The sequence below is a fragment of the Panthera uncia genome (assembly GCF_023721935.1).
Source record: "Panthera uncia isolate 11264 chromosome B2 unlocalized genomic scaffold, Puncia_PCG_1.0 HiC_scaffold_24, whole genome shotgun sequence".
Lineage (NCBI taxonomy): Eukaryota > Metazoa > Chordata > Mammalia > Carnivora > Felidae > Panthera > Panthera uncia.
The window spans coordinates 110,698,602-110,722,343 of NW_026057580.1; the positions used below are offsets into that span (position 1 = coordinate 110,698,602).

At 43.3% G+C, this 23,742-nt stretch overlaps 1 protein-coding gene and 1 long non-coding RNA gene across 2 annotated transcripts in view; both read right to left on the reverse strand.

Annotated features, from left to right (window-relative positions):
- The window catches only part of EZR (ezrin), a 49,959-nt gene that overhangs the window by 25,465 nt on the left and 752 nt on the right, over positions 1–23,742 (reverse strand). Inside the window, exon 2 of the mRNA XM_049654523.1 lies at positions 23,393–23,480. Within this exon, the coding sequence (XP_049510480.1) occupies positions 23,393–23,404 (12 nt within the window). The 5' untranslated portion in view covers positions 23,405–23,480. The remainder of the gene's footprint in view (positions 1–23,392; positions 23,481–23,742) is intronic.
- Positions 3,923–12,492, reverse strand: LOC125939012 (uncharacterized). The gene is made up of 2 exons (XR_007462892.1): positions 11,083–12,492; positions 3,923–8,490 (listed from the first exon to the last, which is right to left on the reverse strand). It is a non-coding gene; the product is annotated as an uncharacterized LOC125939012 (long non-coding RNA).

The following is a 23,742-nucleotide window of genomic DNA, read 5'->3' on the forward strand; positions in this document are numbered from 1 at the left end:
TAGCTGGATAGACGTGTACCCTAAACCCCTCCTTCCTCAGATGTAAATATCACGGGGACACAGCAACAGGACTAACGCTTTGCTGACAAAGGTCTAAGGAGAGCTGGCACACTACACATGCTTAGCAGGCACCACTCTGGTTGTCTCTTTAGGAACAAAACCAGTCTTTAGGGATGTTTTTTTTCCCCTAACCCTGAAGACTGATAGTGGAGAGATACTTTGATACAATCCGCTGTGTCTTAAAGGTTCTCTGGTTGATAGTAAAGAGAAGGGAGGCATAAATTTTCCAGGATTTCAAGAAAAGTCTCCCTTTCAATCTCAAGTGTACAAGTTAAAAAACTCGAGTTTACTGAGAAGCAAAAGGAAACATACTGTAAATTCTTCAACTATATTAAAACATAAAAACCTAAGTTTCTTTTCCTGCTGGCAATAATTTATTTTTTTAATAATCACAAAACGGCCATTATGAAGCAGAAGATAAAAGTACCTTTCTCAATTATGGTTCCAAACGCACATATTAGAGATGAAAAAGCAGCCCCAAGTCAAACATTCCAGTAGACGAATGCCGCTCCAATTACACACTCATAAGCCCACAAGGATACATCACACCCAAAACTAAGGCGGAGGCCCACAAATACGGGGTCTTCGATCTGCTTTTCTGATTCACTGATTGCAAACTGATTACCAGGAATATTAAAAAAGAAAATGATTTTAAGGTTTAAATCAGATCTACGTTTGATTCCAAGTTCACACAACTCTTCGAAAAAGCAAATATCCAGTAAAATGAGTAGTTTTACTGAGGATGGGGGTAACAGACCAGTAGTCCGTAGAAAGTAAACTTCTTAAAAATGAAGCATGAAGAGAAGGTCTGCATAACCTCCACAAAGTACACGAACCACCACAAGGACCTACTCTGCCGTCCACAGCTCCAACACAGCCATTCTGCCAAGTTTTAGTCGGTCTGGTCTTTCCAGAGAATGCTTTCTGTGAGGCCCAACACCCACCGGCAAGCATGAAGTGTGGTACAGAATCTCCAACAAAGACAGTGAGCCTAAAGATCAGGTTAAGTCTTTCTGGCATTGCAGTAGCAAATAAAATTGGGACAAATAACAGGAAACAAATAGGCTTTCCTCCATCGTTTGGTCTCCTGGCCCTGTCAAAAGGAGTAATTTCCAGTTCTGATTTGGGGACACAACAGAATTTTTCTTATTTTCAATCTCCCCCCCCCCAAATTATAAATCAAATGAATTTTATCAACGTACGTGTATATTCATATATAGTGCATGCTCTACAATATTGATCGGAGGCTGGGACGAGATATCTCAGGAACCCTAAACAACACGTGAACGAACAATACATGATGACCGGTGGCCGAGCGGCTCTGCGTCACAGGTGCGTGTTCCTGGACGAGGTCACTGCCCCACTAGTGTTTCTCATGGGGGCATGAATGGCATTCCGGGCACAGGTGCTCGCTCTGCCAAGACTATCTCCAGTGCAGGTCTGAGCCCACCTACTAAACACAAGCGTCCCCAGTCCCTGGGACAATCTAAAAGTGCTCCCATCATTTCCAGATGCTGAGGAAACAGGAGGCTGCTACCCAGACTGAGGGCCACAGAGAGGCGCTGTCTTCATCAGAAGCAGGATATAGAGCTCCGGGTTTACAAAGCCTGTTAAGATTATTTTCAATTTTATAGATCTTTAATAATGAAATACTGAAATATGGCACAAACTTGTATCCAAGTTTAAAATGAAGCACTTACTCAGATGACAAGACCATTTATATACATATTTTGATCCACTTATCCAGTACCTTTAAAAGAAATCAGACTTTAGCAATTAAGGAAACATGTCTAAATCCCAACTCTCCTTTTTAATTCTCTTTGTTAATTCTTAATTCGTGTCTTGAGTTTCCACGGTAAGCAATTCTTTTCAGTACTGGGATGGAAGCTGATGCTCGTATCTGCAACGGTGCCACAGAAATAAAGTGGGCTTGTGTGGTCCTGCATGATCAATGTGAGCATGGTTCCACAAAAAAAGCCAGAGGTCCACAGGCTTAAAACATACCATCACACAAACCCAAACCGTGTGCAAACGTCGGGGGAAAGAATGCACGGTTTGCAACTTTTATTGTCCTGGTAATTACCCCAGGTTAAGTTTTTCTTATCAAAGGCAACATCTGCTGAAGGCAGCAAAATCCCATAGTAATGTGTGGGATACGTGTGTATAGACAGCATGCAGTCAGTCACTGAAAGTCTAACCCCAAAAGGCAGGGATTCTCTCAGGCTTGACACAATACTGAAAGCCTTTTAAACATTCTGCTCTGTTTAGGGGTGATGACAGTGATTCAAGTTGAGTTTTGCTCGAGTTCCCCCTCACGTGCACACAGACACACACATGCCCCATGCCGTGGACGGTGTAGATGGCAGCTCAACAATTCAGGTCTCCCTCCCCGTGCTACTCCAACTGAAACGAAGAAACAAAGCCATACTGAGAGTTCTAAAATGTTACAACATAGAAGGAACTAGACTTAACCATACCCCACTACATATAATGGGAATTCATAAATAACTTTAGATAATGGAGTTAAGTTAGCAAAAGCATTTTAAACTCCACAGATTAAAAATAATGAGGTCTTTCTGCTGCTCTATGCCATGTCATAAATTTTAGAGTAAGAGGACTTGCTTAGACACAAGTCAAGAAAACATGTTAATGAAGATGCCCGAACACATCCAAAAAAATGAGGCTCTAATGAGTATAATGCAGATTTTCCACACTGGCCATATTTAGCAGAAAAATCTTTCTTCTTTTTGCCCCAGCAGCCTAGCTTAGTGGGGAACTTGTGTTCTCATTTCAGTAAGACAGGCGAGTTTTTGATTACTAGAATGTTAGTATATGCCACAGGTCTGTATTTGAAAGAGACAAAGGCTATAAAAACAAAAATAGGAATGAAAAGTTTTATTTCTAAAACAAGAACAAATCTGGCCAGTAAAAGTTCTCTAAATCTAAGCAAAATGCCATGCATGTTTAGTTTTTATGAAATGACTGCTGTTTCACAGGTGTATGAGCCACGCCTCTTGACTAGATAACGAATAGGTTATCTGATAGGGAATTTAACACATAGACCTATCTTTGCCTTAGTTAATGAAGTTAATGAAAACCTAACTGTAATGCTGTCTCTGTCCTCCCTCTGCCTCATAATCTACTCTAAAAAAATTCTATTTGCTGCTCTTACGGATTAGCTCAGCTCAAAACTGTGACACTACATGCCAATGAACCATAGTGGTTTTATTTCACTGTTGGCAACCCACCCCAGCTAGTGGGCACATGGCATGCCCTGGAGGCTCGCTCACTGGGTGCCTGGGTGCCTACTGGGTGCCATGGGCACTGCAGACAGAGGAGTCAGACTTCTCTCGCCCTTCTGTCACTTACAACATGATCGATAGAGATGGGTCTCAAGTAGCACCCATTCACAGTTATTTCCAAATGGGTCCAACTATCAGAATCCCCAGTGCAGCCTGAGTTTCTCAGCCTCGGCCCAAGAAAACCAGCTGAATTCGGGGATCACTGAAACACGGGCAAGAGAACAGCAGCCAGGGGGCCCGGGTTTGAGAGCTGGTGTTGTAGCCTGAGAACTTCCTCCCACTGGGCCTCACACCCCGCTTTGTCTGCAAGCTGAAGTTTTGGACTAGAAGTCCCGAGGTCCCTTCCGCCTCAGAAATGCTAGGTCTGAAGTCCAACAGCATCAGGGAGGTGCAGGAGTGCAATGAAGGCTGGAGCTGTGAAAACAGGTGGGTTGACTTCTTCTTAGGAAAGCTGTGTGGACGGACCAGAAAGATTGATGAGAGAAAAATAGCCAACTGTGACGCTACTAAAAGCTGGCCAGGAGATGGTTTTCATGGGCAAAAGGAAAGCTCATACCTGATTTCACATTTCCAGGAAGGAAAATGCAACTCTCTGGCTGGACACAGAGTAGTACATGTTTTATTGCTCTGATGCAACTGACCTCTTTTTCCAAGAGGAGAATGTAAGTGTGTTAAACCACAAATTTTTTTTAAAAAATAAACTCAATTAACAATTTACCCTATTAAAACAAAAATAAATTGGGGCACCTGGGTAGCTCAGTCAAAACGTCTGATTCTTGATTCTGTCTTGCGTCATGATTTCATGGTTCAGGAGTTTGAGCCCCAAGTCTGACACAGCCTGCTTGGGCTTCTCTCTCTCTGCCCCTCCCCACCTGCTCTCTCAGAATAATAAATAAACTTAAAAAAAAAAAAAAAAAAAAAAGAAATCCATTGTTCCCTTTGCTCACTCCCCCAGAAAGCTGAGAAACCACAAGCACAGGCCTGACAGCAGGTAGGGGGCCAAGACCCGCTTCCCTAGGCATCCCGGCCAATCCCTGCCCAGTGGTCCACATCCTGAAGAAAGCCCCTTCCCCTCATTTGTAATATGAAGTCCTGTGACTGGAAACGTTTTATCTACGAGGGATCTCCCAACTGTAACATTCTGTAACTTAAAAAACTATCTGAACGGCTTCTGACACCACCCAAGTCAGGGGCGGTGCAGTTCTGTAGAACATTATCTGACCTTCATAGGGAGACAAAGAGGTGATACAAATGGGGGGGCTATCTGGAGATCACATATGTTAAGGTGGTTTCTGTTTTCTTTTTCTTTCTTTAATGGAAAGGCTTGAGTGTCTTTGTTGTGTTAATATCTTTGGTGCAAAACCCCAGGACAGTGTCCTAGTCAAAGTTCCCCAGGAATGTTCTACCTACATAAGTTTCTTCCATGGAATATCCCAAAGGACTGGTATGTTTCAGAATGTACTCTGGAAAACATGGTTTCTAAGTCTTCCCAGTTTATTTGATCAAAATGGTATCTAAAATGCCTTCTAAGAGTCTGAGAGGCATAAAAATGATATTGACAATGAAATACTGTATTTTACTTCTAACCCACATATGGCTGTCATATTATCTGCCAGTTCTTTCCCTTGTTTTGGTAAATAAATCTAGTACCGCAATGTTTCCTTTGGGAAGTGCCCATTTCCTTCTGAAATACAATGAATTTGGTTTAAGATTACCTCTCTTAAAAAAAAAAAAAATTACCTCTCTAATCACACTTTTTACAGAATAAATTCATAGTGCACTAAAGACCAAGAAGGAAACATTCAAGATCAATCAATTCCTCTACAGTCTTTACAGGCAAGCACTCGTTTGTCTTCTTGGGCAAGGCAGTCAGACTTCATTCTAGTCGGCGGGTGGGGGAAGAAAGTTGGCAGTGATTTTCTACCTACTTAAGCAGGAAAACCATTTAAAATACAAAGCGAAATACAAACCGTAACAGTTGAATGTTTGAATTTCAGGCAGTGGATTCAGTGGTACCAGATTAATCCCTATACTATCACACCTGCATTTACTCAAAAATTAGCCTCAGTAGAACCATCCAAGCGCCACCAAGATTACATCGAGAGCTTGACCTTTCATAACCACTTAAAAATGTCAGTGCTGTTTTCCAACATTCCAGCCTTCTTCTGAAGGTGCCACTTCAGCAACTTCTAACAGCTTTCAAATATTTGGATAAGACCTTTCAAATACTTAGAAATGCTCCGATAGGAAGTAGATACAGTAAACTTTCTCCCACAAATGGGGGAAGCAGGGAAGTGGAACAAGGAAAAATTCTCACAACAGATAATAAATGATTTATAACAGTTTTCTGAGAGGCTATTTTGGTTCATGTAATTCAATAATTAGAGACTATTGTATTTTGATTTTCATGTTGAGTCATTATGTGTTCTTTTTTAATAACAGCTTTGTTGAAATATAACTTACACACAATTCGCCCATCTAAAACATGCAATTCAGTGGTTTTCAGCAGAGTTATGCAACCAGCACCACTATCTAATTTTAGAGCATCTCATTCCCTTTAAAGAAGCCTGGTGCCCATTAGCAGTCACCCCTGCCTCCCCAGCCCTGAGAAACACTCATCTTCTTTTTGTCTCCATAGATTTCCCTGTTCTCAACAGGGCGTGTAAACACTCTGCCTTCCATCACTCAGTGTAATGTTTTCGAGGTTCATCCATGATGTAGCCTGTACTGGGGCTTCCCTCTTTATCGCCAAGGAACATTCCAGTGTATGGATACATCACTGCTGTCCATCCATTCACCATTTGGGACATTTGGGTTGAGTATCTTATTAACTAGCTCCATGTTGCTTTAGTGATTGCAAATATGAACTATACTAACTACTGTCAGTTTGGCATTCAAAATGATAAGAATAAAAAATCTTTAGGGGAAAATAAAGACGAAAGAAAAATGAATTTTTATGTATGTACTTATTCAAAAGATTTTATTTTTAAGTAATCTCTACACCGGATGTGGGGCTTGAAACCACAACCCTGAGATCAAGAGTCACGTGCTCCGCCGACTGAGCCAGCCCAGCAACTCAGAAAAATGAATTTTTAAAAACTAAAATTCAATTTAAGTTTACTGCTGTAAGTTGTAAATGAGAATATTCTATGTGCTCACAGGAAGACGGTCCAAGCTGCCAAACTGATGTGAACACAGTAGAAGACACTCTGAATCCTACGTTCCCACACTTACTCTCTGAAGTCAGCAGTATTTCTAGCATCGTGAATTCTAGTCAACTCCTTCCCCTTACACATGAGGGAAGACAACTGGGCGTTCACCACCAAGGAGAGGAGGGGAGAACCCGGGCTCTTGTTCAGGGTTCTCCCAAGGAAATCGTGTTCCTGCTCTAACTTTTAGGCAGGAGGCCGAGTCTTCTGTTCGACACTGAGCTCCGATGGTGCCGGGCATGCTACAGCTACTTAACACAAACACCTCCAGAGCTCTGTCCACTGCTGCCCAAAGGACGTGGCCACATCAGACATGTTGTAGGAAATCTGGTGTCCCTTGGTAATCGTTTAAGAAATACAGCCAGCTGCACCTTATAAGCTACTCCTTGGGTCCTCAGTGCTCCACAAACCTGCACACGCAAAAGACTCACCTGAGGAGCTTGTTGACACAGCTTTCCGGGCCCCGGGCTCAGAGAGTCTGACTCAGTAAGTTGGGATGGAGCCCATAAGTCGACACCGCTCTACCAAACTCACAGGTGAGCCACCCCAGACCAGCCACTGCTCTCAGGGCAAGAGGTTACTATCCCGAACATACAAGAAGCCACAACACCTCTTGGCCAAATTAATGCATTTATTGCTGTTATTTATAATCCACTACGTAAAAATATCTTCACTAAATTTTCATTCATTAGAACTAAAAACAGTTACAGACCTATGCTCTCCCATCCCGCATACTCCATATCCCAACAGATGGACGCCCTATTTTGGTCATCTCTCTGGATCCTGACCTTTGAGATAAAGATCAAGTCCTTATGAGCAATACTCCAACTCAATAAATAATCCTAACATTAGCTATGACACACAGTGGTCATTTTTCACAAACGCTAACAAATGACCAAGCTCCGTAAACTTCACTGTTAACTTAGCAAACCTTAATCAGCTTAGCGTAGAAATGCTGACGCATGAATTCAGCCAAGCCCCAAAGGCAAGTAGATTTTTTAGCTTTTCTCCCTCTATATCATCAGCCCTTTTTAGGGGATCATGGTAATGACTACTACTTAAAAGATAACTTTTTTCTACCTAGGATATAAAATGTTTGTTTCAAATGGACATCGCCGCTCCCAGTAACACTGTTTATATAACAACAAAATTATAGAGAAGTAGTTGCCACTGAAAATCCAGTGACCATATTCTACATTGTTACAGTTTCTAATAAGCATATAATTAGATGAGCCCGGCTTTTATTGAAGAAAGCCAGTCCAGAAACCACCCTGCTGTCATATACCATTCTTTTAAGGATAGAGAGGCCAAAAGAAAAACCGGTACGTTGCTATGGGGAGGTATTTACCACAATAGCACAACACTGATGTACAGAGAGAAGACAAGTAAAATAGAAATGTGGTCCTTAAAATACGATTGTGCATCAAACAGAGCCAAGTCCATAATGACCCGACACCAGCACCACAGTCGGTCAGAACTGGGGAGGCAGCAGTCCCTCCTGAAATTTCCCACCACCAGCAGAGCCACATGTCACCACACGCCCAAAGCAGGCTGGGCTCAAAGTTTAAAATTCCAGAGATACACGTTTTGTGCTAGCTCTTAACACCAGACCTTCAGAGAAGATGGAAAAAGCAGTATAAATACATTTTACTAATTAAATAACACTAACAGCAAACCTGCAAATCAATGGATAATGACTCACAATACTGCCATTCCTTTCTTTTGAGCTCCTGTGTATCTTTTTTAAAAAAAATTTTTTTTTTAACGTTTATTTATTTTTGAGACAGAGAGAGACAGAGCATGAATGGGGGAGGGTCACAGAGAGAGGGAGACACAGACTCTGAAACAGGCTCCAGGCTCTGAGCTGTCAGCACAGAGCCCGACGCGGGGCTCGAACCCACGGACCGTGAGAGGATGACCTGAGCCGAAGTCGGACGCTAACCGACCGAGCCACCCAGGCGCCCCATGAGCTCCTGTGTATCTTACATTTAAATTATACCCAATCACAACATTTTATATGTTCTTCTATTTCAAGATTAAAGAAACTGAGTAGCAGTGAACAAATTGGTTGATTGGGGCAGGAACATTTTCAGATGCCAAAGAGAACCGGTCAACCACCTTTGCAAATGTAGAGGCTGGATTATAACAAAAATGGTCAGGGAATTCAGTAAAAATTCTTCTATGCATCATCGTTTTATCTGCAGCACAACAAACCATTGAAGACAGAAGGGCAGAATAGATATAAAACTCATGTTCTGATAGTTTTCAAATAGTTATACAAAACTAGGACAACATACTGGTCTTTTCCAGTCTTTTATTGCCTCGTAACAGGAATAATAAAATCATCAAATGTTAAGGCTGACCAAGAGTCCATGTTGACAGCTCTGATAACCAATATACAGCACTTCTACAGAGGTCAAAGTGCTGATCCTTGGTTCTCAGTAATTCCTGGAACCTTCCCAGGAACCATGGGCGGGTGGTCCCACTATTCCCGAGAATAGGAAGCACTGAAAGTCACAGAGAAGGACTGGGCGACGCTGCTGATGGCTGTCCTCCCGTCTCATGGTGCCCATCACGGGGCTCCAGATACTCCATTCCTGGTGATGGTAGTCATTTCCCCTGGACAATTCAAGCTTGGCTACATGTGAGCTGATGCTAACAGCTCATGGGAGCCTGAGAATGTCCCATAGGGAGGGAGTATCTATCAAGAAACCAAATTAACCTGCCACAATCTAGTGCCTCAGGATGGGCCACTATCCTTCTGGATTAAAGCAATCCTGTGCCCTCCCCTCCTATTCCTTCTAGGTGGGGGTGTAAAAAAAAAAAAGCAGTGGTCGGTTAACATCTGCCCAGGTGCTAATTACTAATGAAAAGTAAGGTCACAATCACAGAGTTCAATGACAAATAGCCAGCTCAACTCCATTATCTACCAAGTAGCTGTAAGCAGAGTTTCTCAGCTCAGGTTAAGCACAGTCCTTAGTATTAGGGAATGGGAGTTTAAATTTTAACCTGGATGGGGTGCCTGGGTGGCTCAGCAGGTTAAGTGTCCGACTTCAGCTCACATCATGATCTCACGGCTCGAGTTTGAGCCCCACACCAGGTTCTCTGCTGTCAGCGCAGAGCCCATTTCACACCCTCTGTCCCCACCCCCCTCTGCGCGCACGTGTGCGCACACTCTCTAAAAAGTAAACACTTAAAAAAATTTTTTTGACCACGGAAATACAGGGGTGGGTGTGCCAGGCCCCTGCCTCCTACCCCAAGAGCGTTTTGACACCATGAGGTGGGCACCAACATCATTTTAGCTAAGAATTTGATATCACTTAAGGAATTTTGAGGGTAACTTAATCATCATAAGAGTTAACACTATCTACCCTTTACCTCCTTTCTTAACTTTAGAAAAGTCAAATTTTTAATGTGCAGTGGACAATAGGGCAAGTGTTAACATCACAGCTGGGTCTTGGGATTTCCAAAGAACTTTCATGTTTCAGGTATCTCTACACATATTTTGTATCATATTTTTATGTTACATAAATGCATACATTGTAAGTGGAACAACAAAAGTAGTGACAAGGTAAAACTATCTTGTAGGGAGATTCTAAATGGGTACTGCTTGGTGAGAGGTGAAAAGTTATCCTTGTCCAACTACTTTCTTTGAAAGGCTGAGGAAACTGAGGCCCAGAAAAGTGTATGCAACTTCCTCAACTTGATAATCAGCTACTAAAAATACTTATTTGTATCTATAGGGCTTCTAAATGTTATTGCTAAAGTTGTATCTTTCAATAACTCAATCGTTTTCAATTCTGAAAAGTTTATATTTCCAAATTCCAGGATAAAATTATGTAAAATTATAGATATACAAAAAGGAAGAGCCCAGATCAACCATCGCATAATTTCAAGAGCACGTAACGAAACCCCAAGTCTTTCTAAATGGCTCCTTTTGCTTCTGAAAATAAGCCACTTCCTGCCCCCAGACCCACTTCCTGTCAAGCAGAGCTGCAATACAAAAAGCAGACAAACCAGTCTTGTTTGTACTCATTATAACCAGAGAAAATCACAACCTTAGAGCTAGAAGGGAACTTTCTGAGCAGCCCCACTAAAAAGAAGGTCAGTTCCCACTACTTGAAAACTGAGCTGGGAACATTGCGTGCTCCCCTCTGTTCACGGGCTCAGGCACCGCTTCTAGAAGGAGGAAACAGAGGCAGGAAGACACTGCTTTCCAGACATCTGACAAAATGAAAGGATCGTCCCTCTCACCCAAGTTCCAATGACCTGTGCTGCAGAGGAATACTGGTGGACATTTTCTTATCAGCTTGAGGGCACATAAAAACCATTTTCCTGACGCCTACTAGCTGTGCATTTTAAATTTATTTTTGAGACAGAGAGAGACAGAGCATGAGCGGGGGAGGGGCAGAGAGAGAGGGAGACACAGAATCCGAAATGGGCTCCAGGCTCCGAGCCGTCAGCACAGAGCCCGACGCGGGGCTCGAACTCACGGACCGCGAGATCGTGACCCGAGCCGAAGTCGGACGCTTAACCGACCGAGCCACCCAGGCGCCCCACAGCTGTGCGTTTTAAAGAAGCTTTTTTGTGAGAGTCTGTAAGTAGGAATGACATACACTGTGTGTGTAGATTAAATATGGGCACTAAACTAGCTACAATGCTTGGACACCTGACCTAGGAAAGGGGAGGCAATGATCAAAGAATGTCACGTTCCACAAAAGAAACTCTTTCTTTCCAGAAACACAGATGCTGTCTACATCCTTTTCTCCCCACTCAAAGGTCACTTTCTCTTTACCTAATAAGCTTGTGAAGTCTTGATTCTGTAACACGTGATTTCAGTTTTGCTAGATGTGTCATACATACTTCAGCATCAATTTAGTCCACTGAAAAGGGAGGTTAATTATATCCACAAACTGAGGATCCCATAAAAGAAGAAAAGGGACAGGGCCAGGATGGCCATCACTTGCTGCAATGATTTTTAAGTCTAGGCTCATAAAATACAGGAAATTAAAGGCCTATAGATTAAACTTCACTACCCACCTGGAATGTTTTCTCTGTAAAGTTACAAGTCTCTGAAGGGTTTCTCCTATCTAACCTACTGGGGAGGGGGGGTGATGTGGGGGGAAGCCTATGAAAAAATAGAAGTATCCAAGCAGAATTCTTTTCACTAACCTGTTGTTTTAGGCAAGGACATAAAAGATAAATTGTACTTAAATCTTGTGCCATCTCTTTGACAAATCTTTGCCCCTGCTTAAAGATCCCATGTGCAGTAGGGGTGTCTGGATGGCTCAGCCGGTTAAGCATGCAACTCTTGATCTTGAGTTTGTGAGTTCAAGCCCCATGCTGGGTGTAAAGAGTATTTCAAAAATAAAAAGTGTTAAAACCACATATGCCGTAATATTTTGGGGTACAGAACATTTCCCTTGTAAGAAGCTTAGGCAAAATACATTTGAACTTGACCAAGAAGCCCTTACTTTTGACATCTTCAAAAACAGAGAGCAAGACCCCATTAGCTTTTTAAAAACTCCATATGAAATCAGAAACCTTACAAAATTTGCCTGCATAAGCACATTTCAACCAAACTTACTTTAAACGGCCCAGCGTTTCTGAAATTACACTAAGTGTCGGGGAAAAACAAAAACAAAAGCCTTCAATTTATACTTGGTCACAATCTGGTCCGTCAGGTCCAGGATGGATTACATCTATGCACATAACTAGTGGAGGGGAAGGGGGCGGGGGAGGTCTGTGCTGCTTCGTCCCGCCCCTACCCCTACCCATGGTCCCAGTGCTCCAAAACCCTGCCCCGGAATGCCCCACGCTTTACGCTCACTTCCAATTTTCAGCTGCGCAAATGCTGCCATTGAGACAATGACCTATTTCCAGCCAGGGCTCAGAACACAGCACAACCCACCCCCACCCCCACCCCCAAGATTGTGGGAATACAGAGTAACTGGAACTAGCTGGGAACAAACACTTCTGTGTGTTTTCAAATCAACTGCAATGTTGACTGGAGGTCCCCCTTGAATAAAATATGTATGTGGGAGGTGAGAGGGTCCAGATGGGGTTAGGTCAGTCACTCATCTGATCAGAACACCCAAGGTCTCCCAAGAAACCGCATCCACTTGGGGGTCTGTGGAGAGCCGCTCAGCAGGACCCGCCTGGGACTCCAGATCCCAGGTCAGAGACGTCCCTTCCTGCTTGCCCTCCAACCACTCCAGCGTTTGGCGGGTTTGTAAAAGTGACAGCATCTTTCCCTTTCACCCCTATGTGCTTTTAAAAAACAAACTTTACTTTGGAAAATCTGAAACATTCACAAAAATAGAACAGTACAAGGACTCCCCCCTCCCCTCATGTACCGTCACCCAGCTGGATGCCATTAACTTTCTAACATTCTCGATTCTAATATTCTTCCAGTTTAAGATAAATTTTTTTTTTTTTTGCTGGCATTTTTTAGGCTGCCACAGGATCATTTCAATCGTAAAAGCTTCAGTATGTGTAGCTCTAAAGGACTCTGAGTACATACATGTGTGTATATGTGTTATCCACCAGACCACTATCACTTCCAACATAATTCAAAACTATTCCTTAATATTTAAAATTCAGTTAATATTCAATTATCCATTGTCTCAAAAACTTTTTACAGTTGAATTCCTCGAATTGTGTCATGCACTCTGCAGCCTTGTCATCATACTGTATTTCCAAGCTGCCCTGTTTGGCCAGTTTCTTAACAAACATCCAGTTTTCCCCACCCTATCTCCCCATCTAAGTCCCACTTATGTAAGCAGATACTTGAACAAGAAGAAGCAACATCCGTAATTATTTAACCAAGGCAATGAAACACCTTAACAAGAACACTACACTAATATACATAACGTATTTTCATAAAGAGGTGGTTCCAAAGTAATATTTATGTTCTAAGCTTTTACCAAGCGATCTGTGGTTCAATTTTCTCTTTAATAACCATGGCTGGCTCTCCCTCTAAGACATATTTTACAAGAAACCTATGGATGCAGTAATGGTGCAAAAGTCCAAATATTATTCAAAAAGTATTAATTTTCCCTGAACCTCAATGCCTGAGAAATGATGGAAGAATCTACAAGGGCATGGCAAATGATGACATGCTTATCATCAAACCTACTTGAAAACAAGTTCTTAGACAAGTATCTTGGCTCACTGCCCAATGCAAGAGTGATTTACCAAACAACAACAAAACAAAAACAAACCACACTCTGCCCAGTCGTTTTAACTGGTCACCCAACAAAGAGTCAGTGAGAGAAGAAAAGCACCTCTGCCTCTCAGCAAAGTCTGGATGAAAACCAACAAACAGCAGTGCTGCTATCACTCCCTGACTTTATGTTAGAGGTTTGGAAGCAGGGATTTTCTTAATATTTTTAAGAGCCCGCACGAGAGGGGGTGGGGCAAAGAAGGGGCAGAGGATCCAAATCGGGCTCTGCTGACAGCACAGATCCCAACGTGGGGCCTGAATCCAGGCAACCATGAGATCATGACCTGAGCCAAAGTCAGAGGCTTCAATGACTGAGCCACCCAGGTGCCCCAGGAAGCAGGGATTTTCCCCTTTTTGTTCATCAGTGTATCCCTAGGAGCTAAGAAGCTGGCACATAGTAGGTGCTCTACTTGTTAATGAACAAGTGGAGGTTACAGAAGGGGGGAGGGGGGTGATGTTCATTGTAGCAAAAGGAAAATATATTGCATTATTAGGCTAAGTCAGAAAAAGAATGCCCATCATGAGTTACAAAAGCTTTTAATCAGATTAGAATTTAGTAAAGTAGAGTTCCTCTGCCATTTACTCCGTTCTCTATGGTGAGAAGAGACGGTGCCCAGGTGCCAGGCACGGGGCCAGAAGCTTCCGGTGCTAGGCTCTCCTGTCCTGCCTCATCAGAACCTGGGAGGTAGGTCCCTGGATAGTGTCTCACAGGTGAGGGGGCAGGGCACAGGGAGGTTGACAAGCTCACCGCAGAACACCCTGTCAGAGGCAGGCATGTTTATCTAGTCGGTCAGCCAATAAAGTAGGAATTTAAAGTTTGTTCTTGAAGCAGGTAACAATGCCTTTTTTTTTTTTTTCTTCAGCCACTTTGCATCTTGCTTCGTGGCCAGGAAAGAAAAAACACAAAAAAATAAAAAACACCCCCCACCCCAAGTATCTAACATTGTTATAGATAGAACTAAGTTCTATTAAGTAAAATAAAGTGGGCTAAAGGGTGGACAGTGAGAAGGTTCTATTTTAGAGTGGTCTAAATTAGGGATTGAATTATAAAACCTTCTATAGTCAGAAATTCACATAGGCGATAGTAATTTCAAAAGTTAATTTCAAACTGTCAGTGATAAAAAAAAAACTCATATAATATTCTGCTTTCGACTCAAATATCAGATACAAATTGTGTTCTTTTAGTGTACGCCAGAAATCTGTCATTATACAATGGCTTAGCAAGTGTGACACAAGACACTAGCACTTTCTCCATAGAACAAAAGACCTGCTGGGGGACCAGCCTTGTTTAAAGTAACACCTCAACACCAACCATGCCTGCTTCTAGGTGATGACAGCTTTCCCAATACCTGTCCAGGCACAGAGCCTGTGATACACCTAATACTGGCTAAGAAAACAGATTATTTGCTGAGAAGAAATTTTTAAAAACTGGAATAATTGGTGTGGGTCTGCTTCAAAATATTAGCTTAGTCATAAAATATATACAAGGATAACATATTTAACAGTAATTCTTTTTATCCGAAAGCAGGGGTTGGTGAAATCTCTCCGTGAAGGGTCAGATAAGTATTTTACGCTTTGCGGGCCATTTTGGTATCTGGTGCAGATTGCTGTTCTTTTGTTTTAAATAACCCTTTAAAAATGTAAAAACCGGGGCGCCTGGGTGGCTCAGTCGGTTAAGCGTCCGACTTCGGCTCAGGTCACGATCTCGTGGTCCGTGAGTTCGAGCCCCGCGTCGGGCTCTGGGCCGACGGCTCAGAGCCTGGAGCCTGCTTCCAATTCTGTGTCTCCCTCTCTTTCTGACCCTCTCCCGTTCATGCTCTGTCTCCCTCTGTCTCAAAAATAAATAAACTTAAAAAAAATAAATAAATAAAATAAAAAATAAAAAAAAATAAAAATGTAAAAACCATTCCTAGCTGGTATCCCCTACCAAAACCGTCACAGCCAGATTTGGCCTTGGCCTACTATTCCACCTAAAGTAAAAGCAATTATTTGTGACAATATCTGACACGATGATTTTGATATAGAAAGCTTAAAACTGGCTTTCAGGCAAAAATAGAAAAAAAAATAGGACGTGGAAAGTGTCTTCATAGTTAACAAAAAGGTAAGCAAAATCTACTATGCTTGGCTATTATAGTTTGATCCTCGGTGGTATTTGTTCCTTTCTGCTGACAATAAAAGTTGGGTCAGGGTCAGGAAATTTTCATTCTGCTTTTAAGGTTTTCTCAAATACATTAGATTAAAAAGGTAATTACTATGTTAATGCAGCCTTCCCCGTTCTTTGAACCGTATTACCATTTACCTATCGGTATTAAAAACAGCTTAGAGAATGAAAAGTGACTCACAATCGAAGGAAAATAGAACTGACCAGTGCTGCTGCCTTAAATTCACTTCTGCTCCTGTGTACTGGTGAGCTCCTAGGCATCCCTCAACACCCACCCCCAGCATCTCACCAGCTGAGAGGCTTTCCCTAGCTCTCCAGGGCACACTTCCTCTTCTTCTGTAGGTGTCTCTATTATCATACTACGCTGCACTATAATTCTTTGTTTACATATTGGACTCCCCTATTAGACTGAGAATCCCTTAAAGGCAACAATCTAGCTAATTTCTTTTCATAGTTCTGGCACTCAGAATGTAATGGCATACAACAGGCCTTCAATGGGGTAAGGAAGGAGCCCATATGACCTCCCAGGGAATTTGCACAACTACAAGAGGATGAGAAAGAATGTTCCCTTTTACTACACAACCCAAACACTTCACATCGCTGTTTTTCTTAGAAGGCCTAGTGACAGACTTTACCTGGTTAATAGCAACTTGGAAACTAAAACCCTTAGTTTTAGCTCCCTGTTACACTGAAAAGTTTGTAAAGCTCGTTTCCAGGAAAAAATGTACACAAGAAACAGCACCTGGAGATAAAATTATTTGGATTTCATAGAAGCTTTGTCTGTTTATGTAACATTCTTTTCATGTAAAAACTTCACTTCCATTTTACAGAGGACAAAATTGAGGTTCCTAGAAGCTTGCCAAAGTACAAGTAAAATACCAAATTAATTATTAAACTATTCTTTATATGGCTGTGCATTTTTACTTGGAAAAAATATGTATAATAGCTATATTAAGCATTTTTAGCCATAACGCTCCAACTCACATTATAGCATAGTTGTCTTAAAAAACAAAACAACAGGGGCGCCTGGGTGGCTCAGTCGGTTGAGTGTCCGACTTCGGCTCAGGTCATGATCTCATAGTCTGTGAGTTCAAGCCCTGCGTCGGGCTCTGTGCCGACAGCTCAGAGCCTGGAGCCTGTTTCGGATTCTGTGTCTCCCTCTCTCTAACCCTTCCCCATTCATGCTCTGTCTCTGTCTCAAAAAAATAAATAAAGGTTAAAAATTTTAAAAAACAAAAAAAACCAAAGACAAAACAACAAAAAAACATTTATAGAAGTCTATGGGCGCCTGGGTGGTTCAGTCGGCTGAGCCTCTGACTTCAGCTCAGGTCATGATCTAGAGGTTTGTTGAGTTCAAACCCTGCATAGGGCTCTGAGCTGCTTAGGATTCTCTCTCTCTCCTGCTCTCTGCCCCTCCCCACTCGTGCTCCCTCTCTCTCTCAAAATAAGTAAACTTTAAAAAGACATCTAGAATAAGATCTTCCTTATGTCCACAGGCACGGATGGTAAGTCTCTTAGAAGGAAAATAATGCAACCTTCTGGTCTCTTCAATAAATACTCACATGTAATTAGCAGTGGCAACCAAACATTTAGTGCTTAAACTAAAAACTAATTGGAGTAGCTGGGGAATCCCAAATGCAGTTACTACTGAAATGAAATAAAATATAATGCATAAAATATGCATTCAGTGATTCTGAAAGCAGACTGAATTTTATTGCTTAAGACTGCAGGTAAAACATCTAAATACTTTAAGAAAGCAGGCATATATTGAATCATCCTAAGAATCTTCAAATTATCAAAGACACTTAAACAGAAGTTTAAGTAAAATAAAGAAATTATGGTAATTCAGTAAGAATAGTAATGTTTTCCTTACCCAACCTGTAAGTATTTGTAAGTTTATGAAATTTTTGTTAGAAATCACATTACTACTTAGAATAGTAACTAAGGAGGGGCACCTGGGTGGCTTAGTCGGTTGAGCATCCAACTTCGGCTCAGGTGGGGATCTCAGGGTTTGTGCGTTTGAGCCGCACCATCGGACTCTGTGCTGACAGCTCGCAGCCTGGAGCCTAATGCCTGCTTCAGATTCTGTGTCTCCCTCGCTCTCTGACCCTCGCCTGCTTGCACTACCTGTCTCTCTCTCAAAAATAAATAAAACATTAAAAAAAAAACAAAAAACCAGTAACTAAGTGAGGCCAGTGTGGAAGGCCTGAAGAGCAGAGGAACATAAGAATGGGATCTCTTTCTTCCCTGCCATTTAATGGAAAACGTCTGGCTTTTCTTCCCCTTTAAAAACAAAGACAGCCAAAATTTGAGACAGCGCACCAGTCGCGGCCAAATTAAGCTCCACAACCAAACCCCCACAGAGAGAAGTTCAAATCAGAGAGATTCAATTGGACATCTTAGCTAGTCTTTCTGGAGTTTGATAACCATCCAGCTATCTCCTTTATCCCCACCCCAGCCGCATTCCAAATACCAATGATGGCACCCAAGGCATTTAAGCTGGAACTTTAAGAAGGTGATTGTGTATCCACTCCTACACAGATGTTCCCTACAAGAACATCTGCCTGAATGGGTGCTCTGGAATCACACTGGATTTTGCTGCCGCCGCCCCCCCCCCCCCAAACACACCACAGGCTCTGGTCTCTGCTCACACACAACCACCAGTATCAAGAGGGCCTCACCGCACTGGTGGGGTTCCAAAGGGAGAACTATGTAAAAACTGTCCCTTTCTTATGAAATCAGCAATTCCCAAAATCTGGGGGCACTTCAGAACCATCTGGAGAGCTTACTAGAAAGCACATCCTACCTGGCCCTAGAGATGGGGATTCAGTAGAACTGTGAGAGACTCCAGAATCTTCAGATCTCCAGATAATTACCTATACTAAAGTCGGAGAACACGGCACTAAATTAATCCTCACCTTTAACTTTATGTGTAATGTGTACACGCACTAAGAAAAATTAGAAGCCGGTGGATTACTTTTACTTTACGTGGACTTAAAAAACTGTAGCTTAAGAAAAACACTGACATCTATATTGTATTTCAGGAGGTAGCGGTTATAATAATGAGAAGTCAAAGGGACTCCTTTCATCATTTACAGTCACGAATTTATTAGCAAGTACAAACCAAACTCAACCCTCCCTCCCACACCCAGTCCTTTTCCAGGTTCCTTATCTCAGTGAATGGCACTACCATCCGTCCAGTTATGCAAGCCAGGAGCCAGAAGTCAGCCTTCTACCTGCCCTCTGCCCCTGCACATCCAATCCATCACTAAGTCCTATCACATATACCTCCCAAAGAGCTCCCTAACACCCACCTCTCTCCACTTGCATCACACTGCCTTGGTCGATCCTATTACCACCCCTCACCTGGGCTGTTCCAACAGTCTACAGTCTCCACCTCTCACCTCCTACTGATTCTCATGTTGCAGGTGCAGTGACCTTTCAGAAGCCAATCTGATCAGGTCACTTCCTTCCAATCAACACCCATAAGTGCTTCCCCCTGAGTTAAGCCCTGAAAAAATGCCCTCTTAAGACCTACTAGGCTAGGCACAGCTGGCCTGTTTTTCTCCCTAGCTATACTCGTCCATATTTGGAACCCTGAACTCATCCTACCCCCCCCCCTTTCTACCACAGGACCTTTGCACAAGTGGGTTCCCTCTGCCTGGTACACTCCTTGCCTCCCTCTTTCACCTAGTGAATGGCCCTGCATTCTTTACATTGCTCAGAATAGTCATTGCCTCTTGGGAGTGCCTTCCTGTCCTGCCCGATTAACTCTCCCCCCCAACCACCACCACCACATGCATGCCATGGTACACAATCAAGTTATTCTAGGATTGTTGTCTGTTCCCCTCAACAGACTGTAAATCCATGATGACAAGGACTATTTCTGTGCCTGCTCATCTTGGTAACCTCAACATCTACCATAGTAACGCATAAATGACTGAATGGATGAATGTACAAATAGACTCATTGTGCCTTACAGACAGTGTGATGATGACAAATGACTAATCCTAGCCAGCACTTCCCACCACCACATGGGAAAATCTTAGCTAATTCACCATCTGCCCATTTTGAAGATGGAGGGATACACAAAACATATCCCATGTGTGCTTCTCAATTGATGGAGGGGATGGAAAATGTTATCAGTGTATATTCAGTAAATCCCGTGCCTGTTGAAATATTTAGTGGACATTAATTGTCTCGCACAACAATATGAATTAAGGATGCTGGCAGTCCCATTTTATAGACAATGAACCCGCAGAAACAAGCTAAGAAACAAGGACTTATTCCATACTGGGTATCTACCCAAGGGGAAAAAAATATATTCCCAGAGAGACAAGGCAATTTGAGAAATTACCTTCAAATTTTGGCAAAAGGCGGAATCTTGAACCTGTTTTCACAGTTTTCCTACTGAAGAGAATATTTGCTTTTATATCAGAAACTTCCAGATCAAAACTTTAGAAAGGAACATCTACGGCATCTGCCAGTACCACTTAAGACAGCTCACGGCTAAACTCAGAAAACAGATTCTGAGAGCTTAGCCTTAAATGCAACACCTTTTTCATTCCTAAGCTTGACTGCTGTGGTTTTCCTTCCTACCGCCCTATGCCTCCTTCCTATCATGATGAAGAGAGCAACTATGGTGGTAAGAAGTAAGGAGGAAGGATACCACAGGTCACCCGTGGCTGAACCACAGGCACAAAGACTGCTTCCTGAGACCGCTCCCTGGGCACAACCCCCCCCCCCCCCCCCACCGCGGCTCTCTCCAAATTAAGAAGGACCCACAAGGCCAAACATATCAGCTGAGCAGAGGGCGTACGTAGTGCCTTCTAGGCCTCAGATCATTCTCCCTGGAAGTCTGTCTACAAGTCACACATGAGTAGAGCCCCAAAGAAGTTGTGGGAAAGTAAAACCAGACAACAGCTCTCCTTCTGAGTGCCCAGGCCGATCAAATCCTACCCACAGGCCTTGAGCAAGACTCAGCTGAAGGGTTCTCAATGAAGTCCACCCATTTCCCCATCGGATGATTTTCCTCTTAATTGTGCTGCACTTGACTTAAGCCTCTTTCCCTCTTTGGTGGCACTCAGAGTGACCCAGCTTCTATTTTAGCATTTGCATGTGTCTGGGCTCAGGTCCCAGACTATAAGCTCCCTGAAGACAAGCTGCCTCACCCACCCACACTTTGCACACGCAGCTTGCAGGACAGATGCTTGCCAGAGAGAACACTCAATCTTTCTAGCAAGTAGTAATTCGAGAAGCAGTATTAAGAGGGAAAGCAGCAAATACATATTTCGTTTACACTGTTTTTATAAAGTTGTCTACTCAGTTTAGATATCAATCAAAAATACTGAATTCAAAGGATCAGGAAGAAGCCTCAAACCCCAACTACTCAGATGTTTCTATATTTACACATACAATTAAAATATGCCTGCCATAAGAAATACAAAGAGCCTTAAAAAGGAAGGAAATTCTAATACATACTACCACATGGATGAACCCTGAGGTCATTAAACTAAAATGAGCCAGTCTCAAGTAGACACATACTGTGTGATTCCACTTAGAGACCCAGAGCAGTCGAAGTCACAGAAAAAGGAAGTGAAGGGTGGGTGCCAGGGGCTGGAGGAGGGGATGGGGAGTTAGTGTTTAATGGGTACAGTGTTTCAGTTTCGAAAGATGTAAAAGTTCTACAGATGGATGAATGTACTTAATGCCACTGAAAAAAATGGTTAAGACAGCAAATTGCATATTATGTATTATTTTACTGCAACAACAACAAAAAAACAGAATAAAAGAAATTACGGTTCACTTTGAGAAATGAGAAAGAAAAGCAGTAACAGGAAACTGGTTTACTGACGTTTTTCAGAGTGAGATCTTCAAAGCTGAACTCTGCATCTTTTCTTTTAGTGAAATAAAGAAAACCATACCTACAGTAATATCTTGACCACAGCTCAAAAGGCTGCATGGGGGCTGTGCCCCGAGTAAGGTTGTGTTTTTAGGTCAGTTTTTATATCACAGGCATTGTAAGGCCTGGATGTTATGTGCAAGTGGAAATGAAAAGAATTTTGTGGGGCCCCTGAGTGGGTCACTCAGTTGAGCCTGACTCTTGATTTTGGCTCAGGCCATGATCCCAGATCGTGGGATGGAACCTGCTTCAGCTCTGCACTGAGCCTGGAGCCTGCTTGAGATTCTCTCTCCCCCACCCCCCACCCATCCCACCACTTGTGCTCTCTAAATTTTTTTAAATAGAAAAAATAAATTTGTGCAGGAAAAAAAATTTCTACATCATGAATGATTTTAATCATGTAATTCAGCCAAAACTATATTGACTTCTGACTCTGATAGCATATTAACATAGTAATTTATTTAACCTAACAGTACAGACTTTATTAATAAAGAGCTCCTTTTATTAAGAATCTACGACTTCATGGTAGGAAAAGCACATAAACATCGACTACAGAACCAAATTGTTTGGAAAACTAGAAAAATCCCACATGTATCTTTTACTGCAATTTTTCATGAATCCAGAAATTTTCTTCATCATGATTTAAAACCATTAAAAAAAAAAAAAGTTAAAGCCTCTCTGCAGCATCTGGTCACCGTTCACCTGTGTTAAAGCAGGTAAATCTATACAACTTTCCAAGAAACTCCGGTCACAAAGCACCTGCCTTGTTTGCTGCCACAACTTCAGTGAAAGTGATTCACCCCAGGCCTGGCCAGCAATCTAACCCTGATAGCGGCCTAATCAGATTCAGGGGACAGAGGTGCGGGCACCAGAATCAGCTGACGTTCATGATGTAGCCCAGGAGCGCACGACCAGGAGCGCAGGGGAACCTTCCTCCACCTGCAATTCAAGTTCATTACTAAACCGCTTTCAGAGATAGGAATCCTGCTGCCAGCAGCAAATTCCCAGGTTAAGAGAGCACAACTTCACAGGCCTGGCAGGAAGCGGGCAGCTGTGCCCGCCCTTTAAAGACGGGGTCTTCTAAGCTGGACGCCCTTTAAAGCACCAAAGGCAGACTTGGGGTGAATTGGGTTCCGGTGCTTAAAGGGACTCGGAGTTGATGTGCCTTCGGAAGCCACCCGACTTTTCTTTTTAAAAAAAAAACTCCCAAGTTGCATTAGAATACACTTTTTTCTTTTTTTTAAGCAGACCAAACTTTCTTTTACAAAAGAGCATAAAGTACCCGGGCGGGCAGGGGGGCGTTCACAAACAAAAAGACGGTAGAAAGAGGGGCAGCACAGTGGACTTCCCAAGAGTTCCACACAAAAGGACCAAGGAATCCCGAAGAGGGGAGACAATTCCCCACTCCGGCCGTCTCGCCGTTTGCACGAGAACCCCGGTGGCACAAAGAAGAGCCCCAGCACCTCGCCCAGGCAGCGCCGCCCGGCGAGAACGCCTGCAGCGTCCGACCCGCCCCGACGCTGGGTCACTTACTGGTTTCGGCATCTTCGGTTCCTGGCGGGTTCTCCTCAAGCCCCTGGAAACTCGACTCTGCCGCAGCAGCTGAGACCGCGCTCCCGACCTGCAGGCAGAGGAGAGCCCTTCAGAGCGCGCAGCCGCCCGCCGCCGCCTCCTCCCGCCGCCGCGCCCGACACTCGGCGCCCGCCCCGCGCGCTGCTGCTTAAGAACCGGCCGGGCGGGCGCCGGCGTGAGTCACCGCCCAACCTGCAATTACGGCGGGCCGGGCGGGCCCTGCGGGGAGGGGGGCCGGGCCGCGCGGGGGAGGGGGGCGCGGGGGACCCCGGCGGGGGACGTGCGCGGCGGGGAGGAGGCGCGGGGTCCCG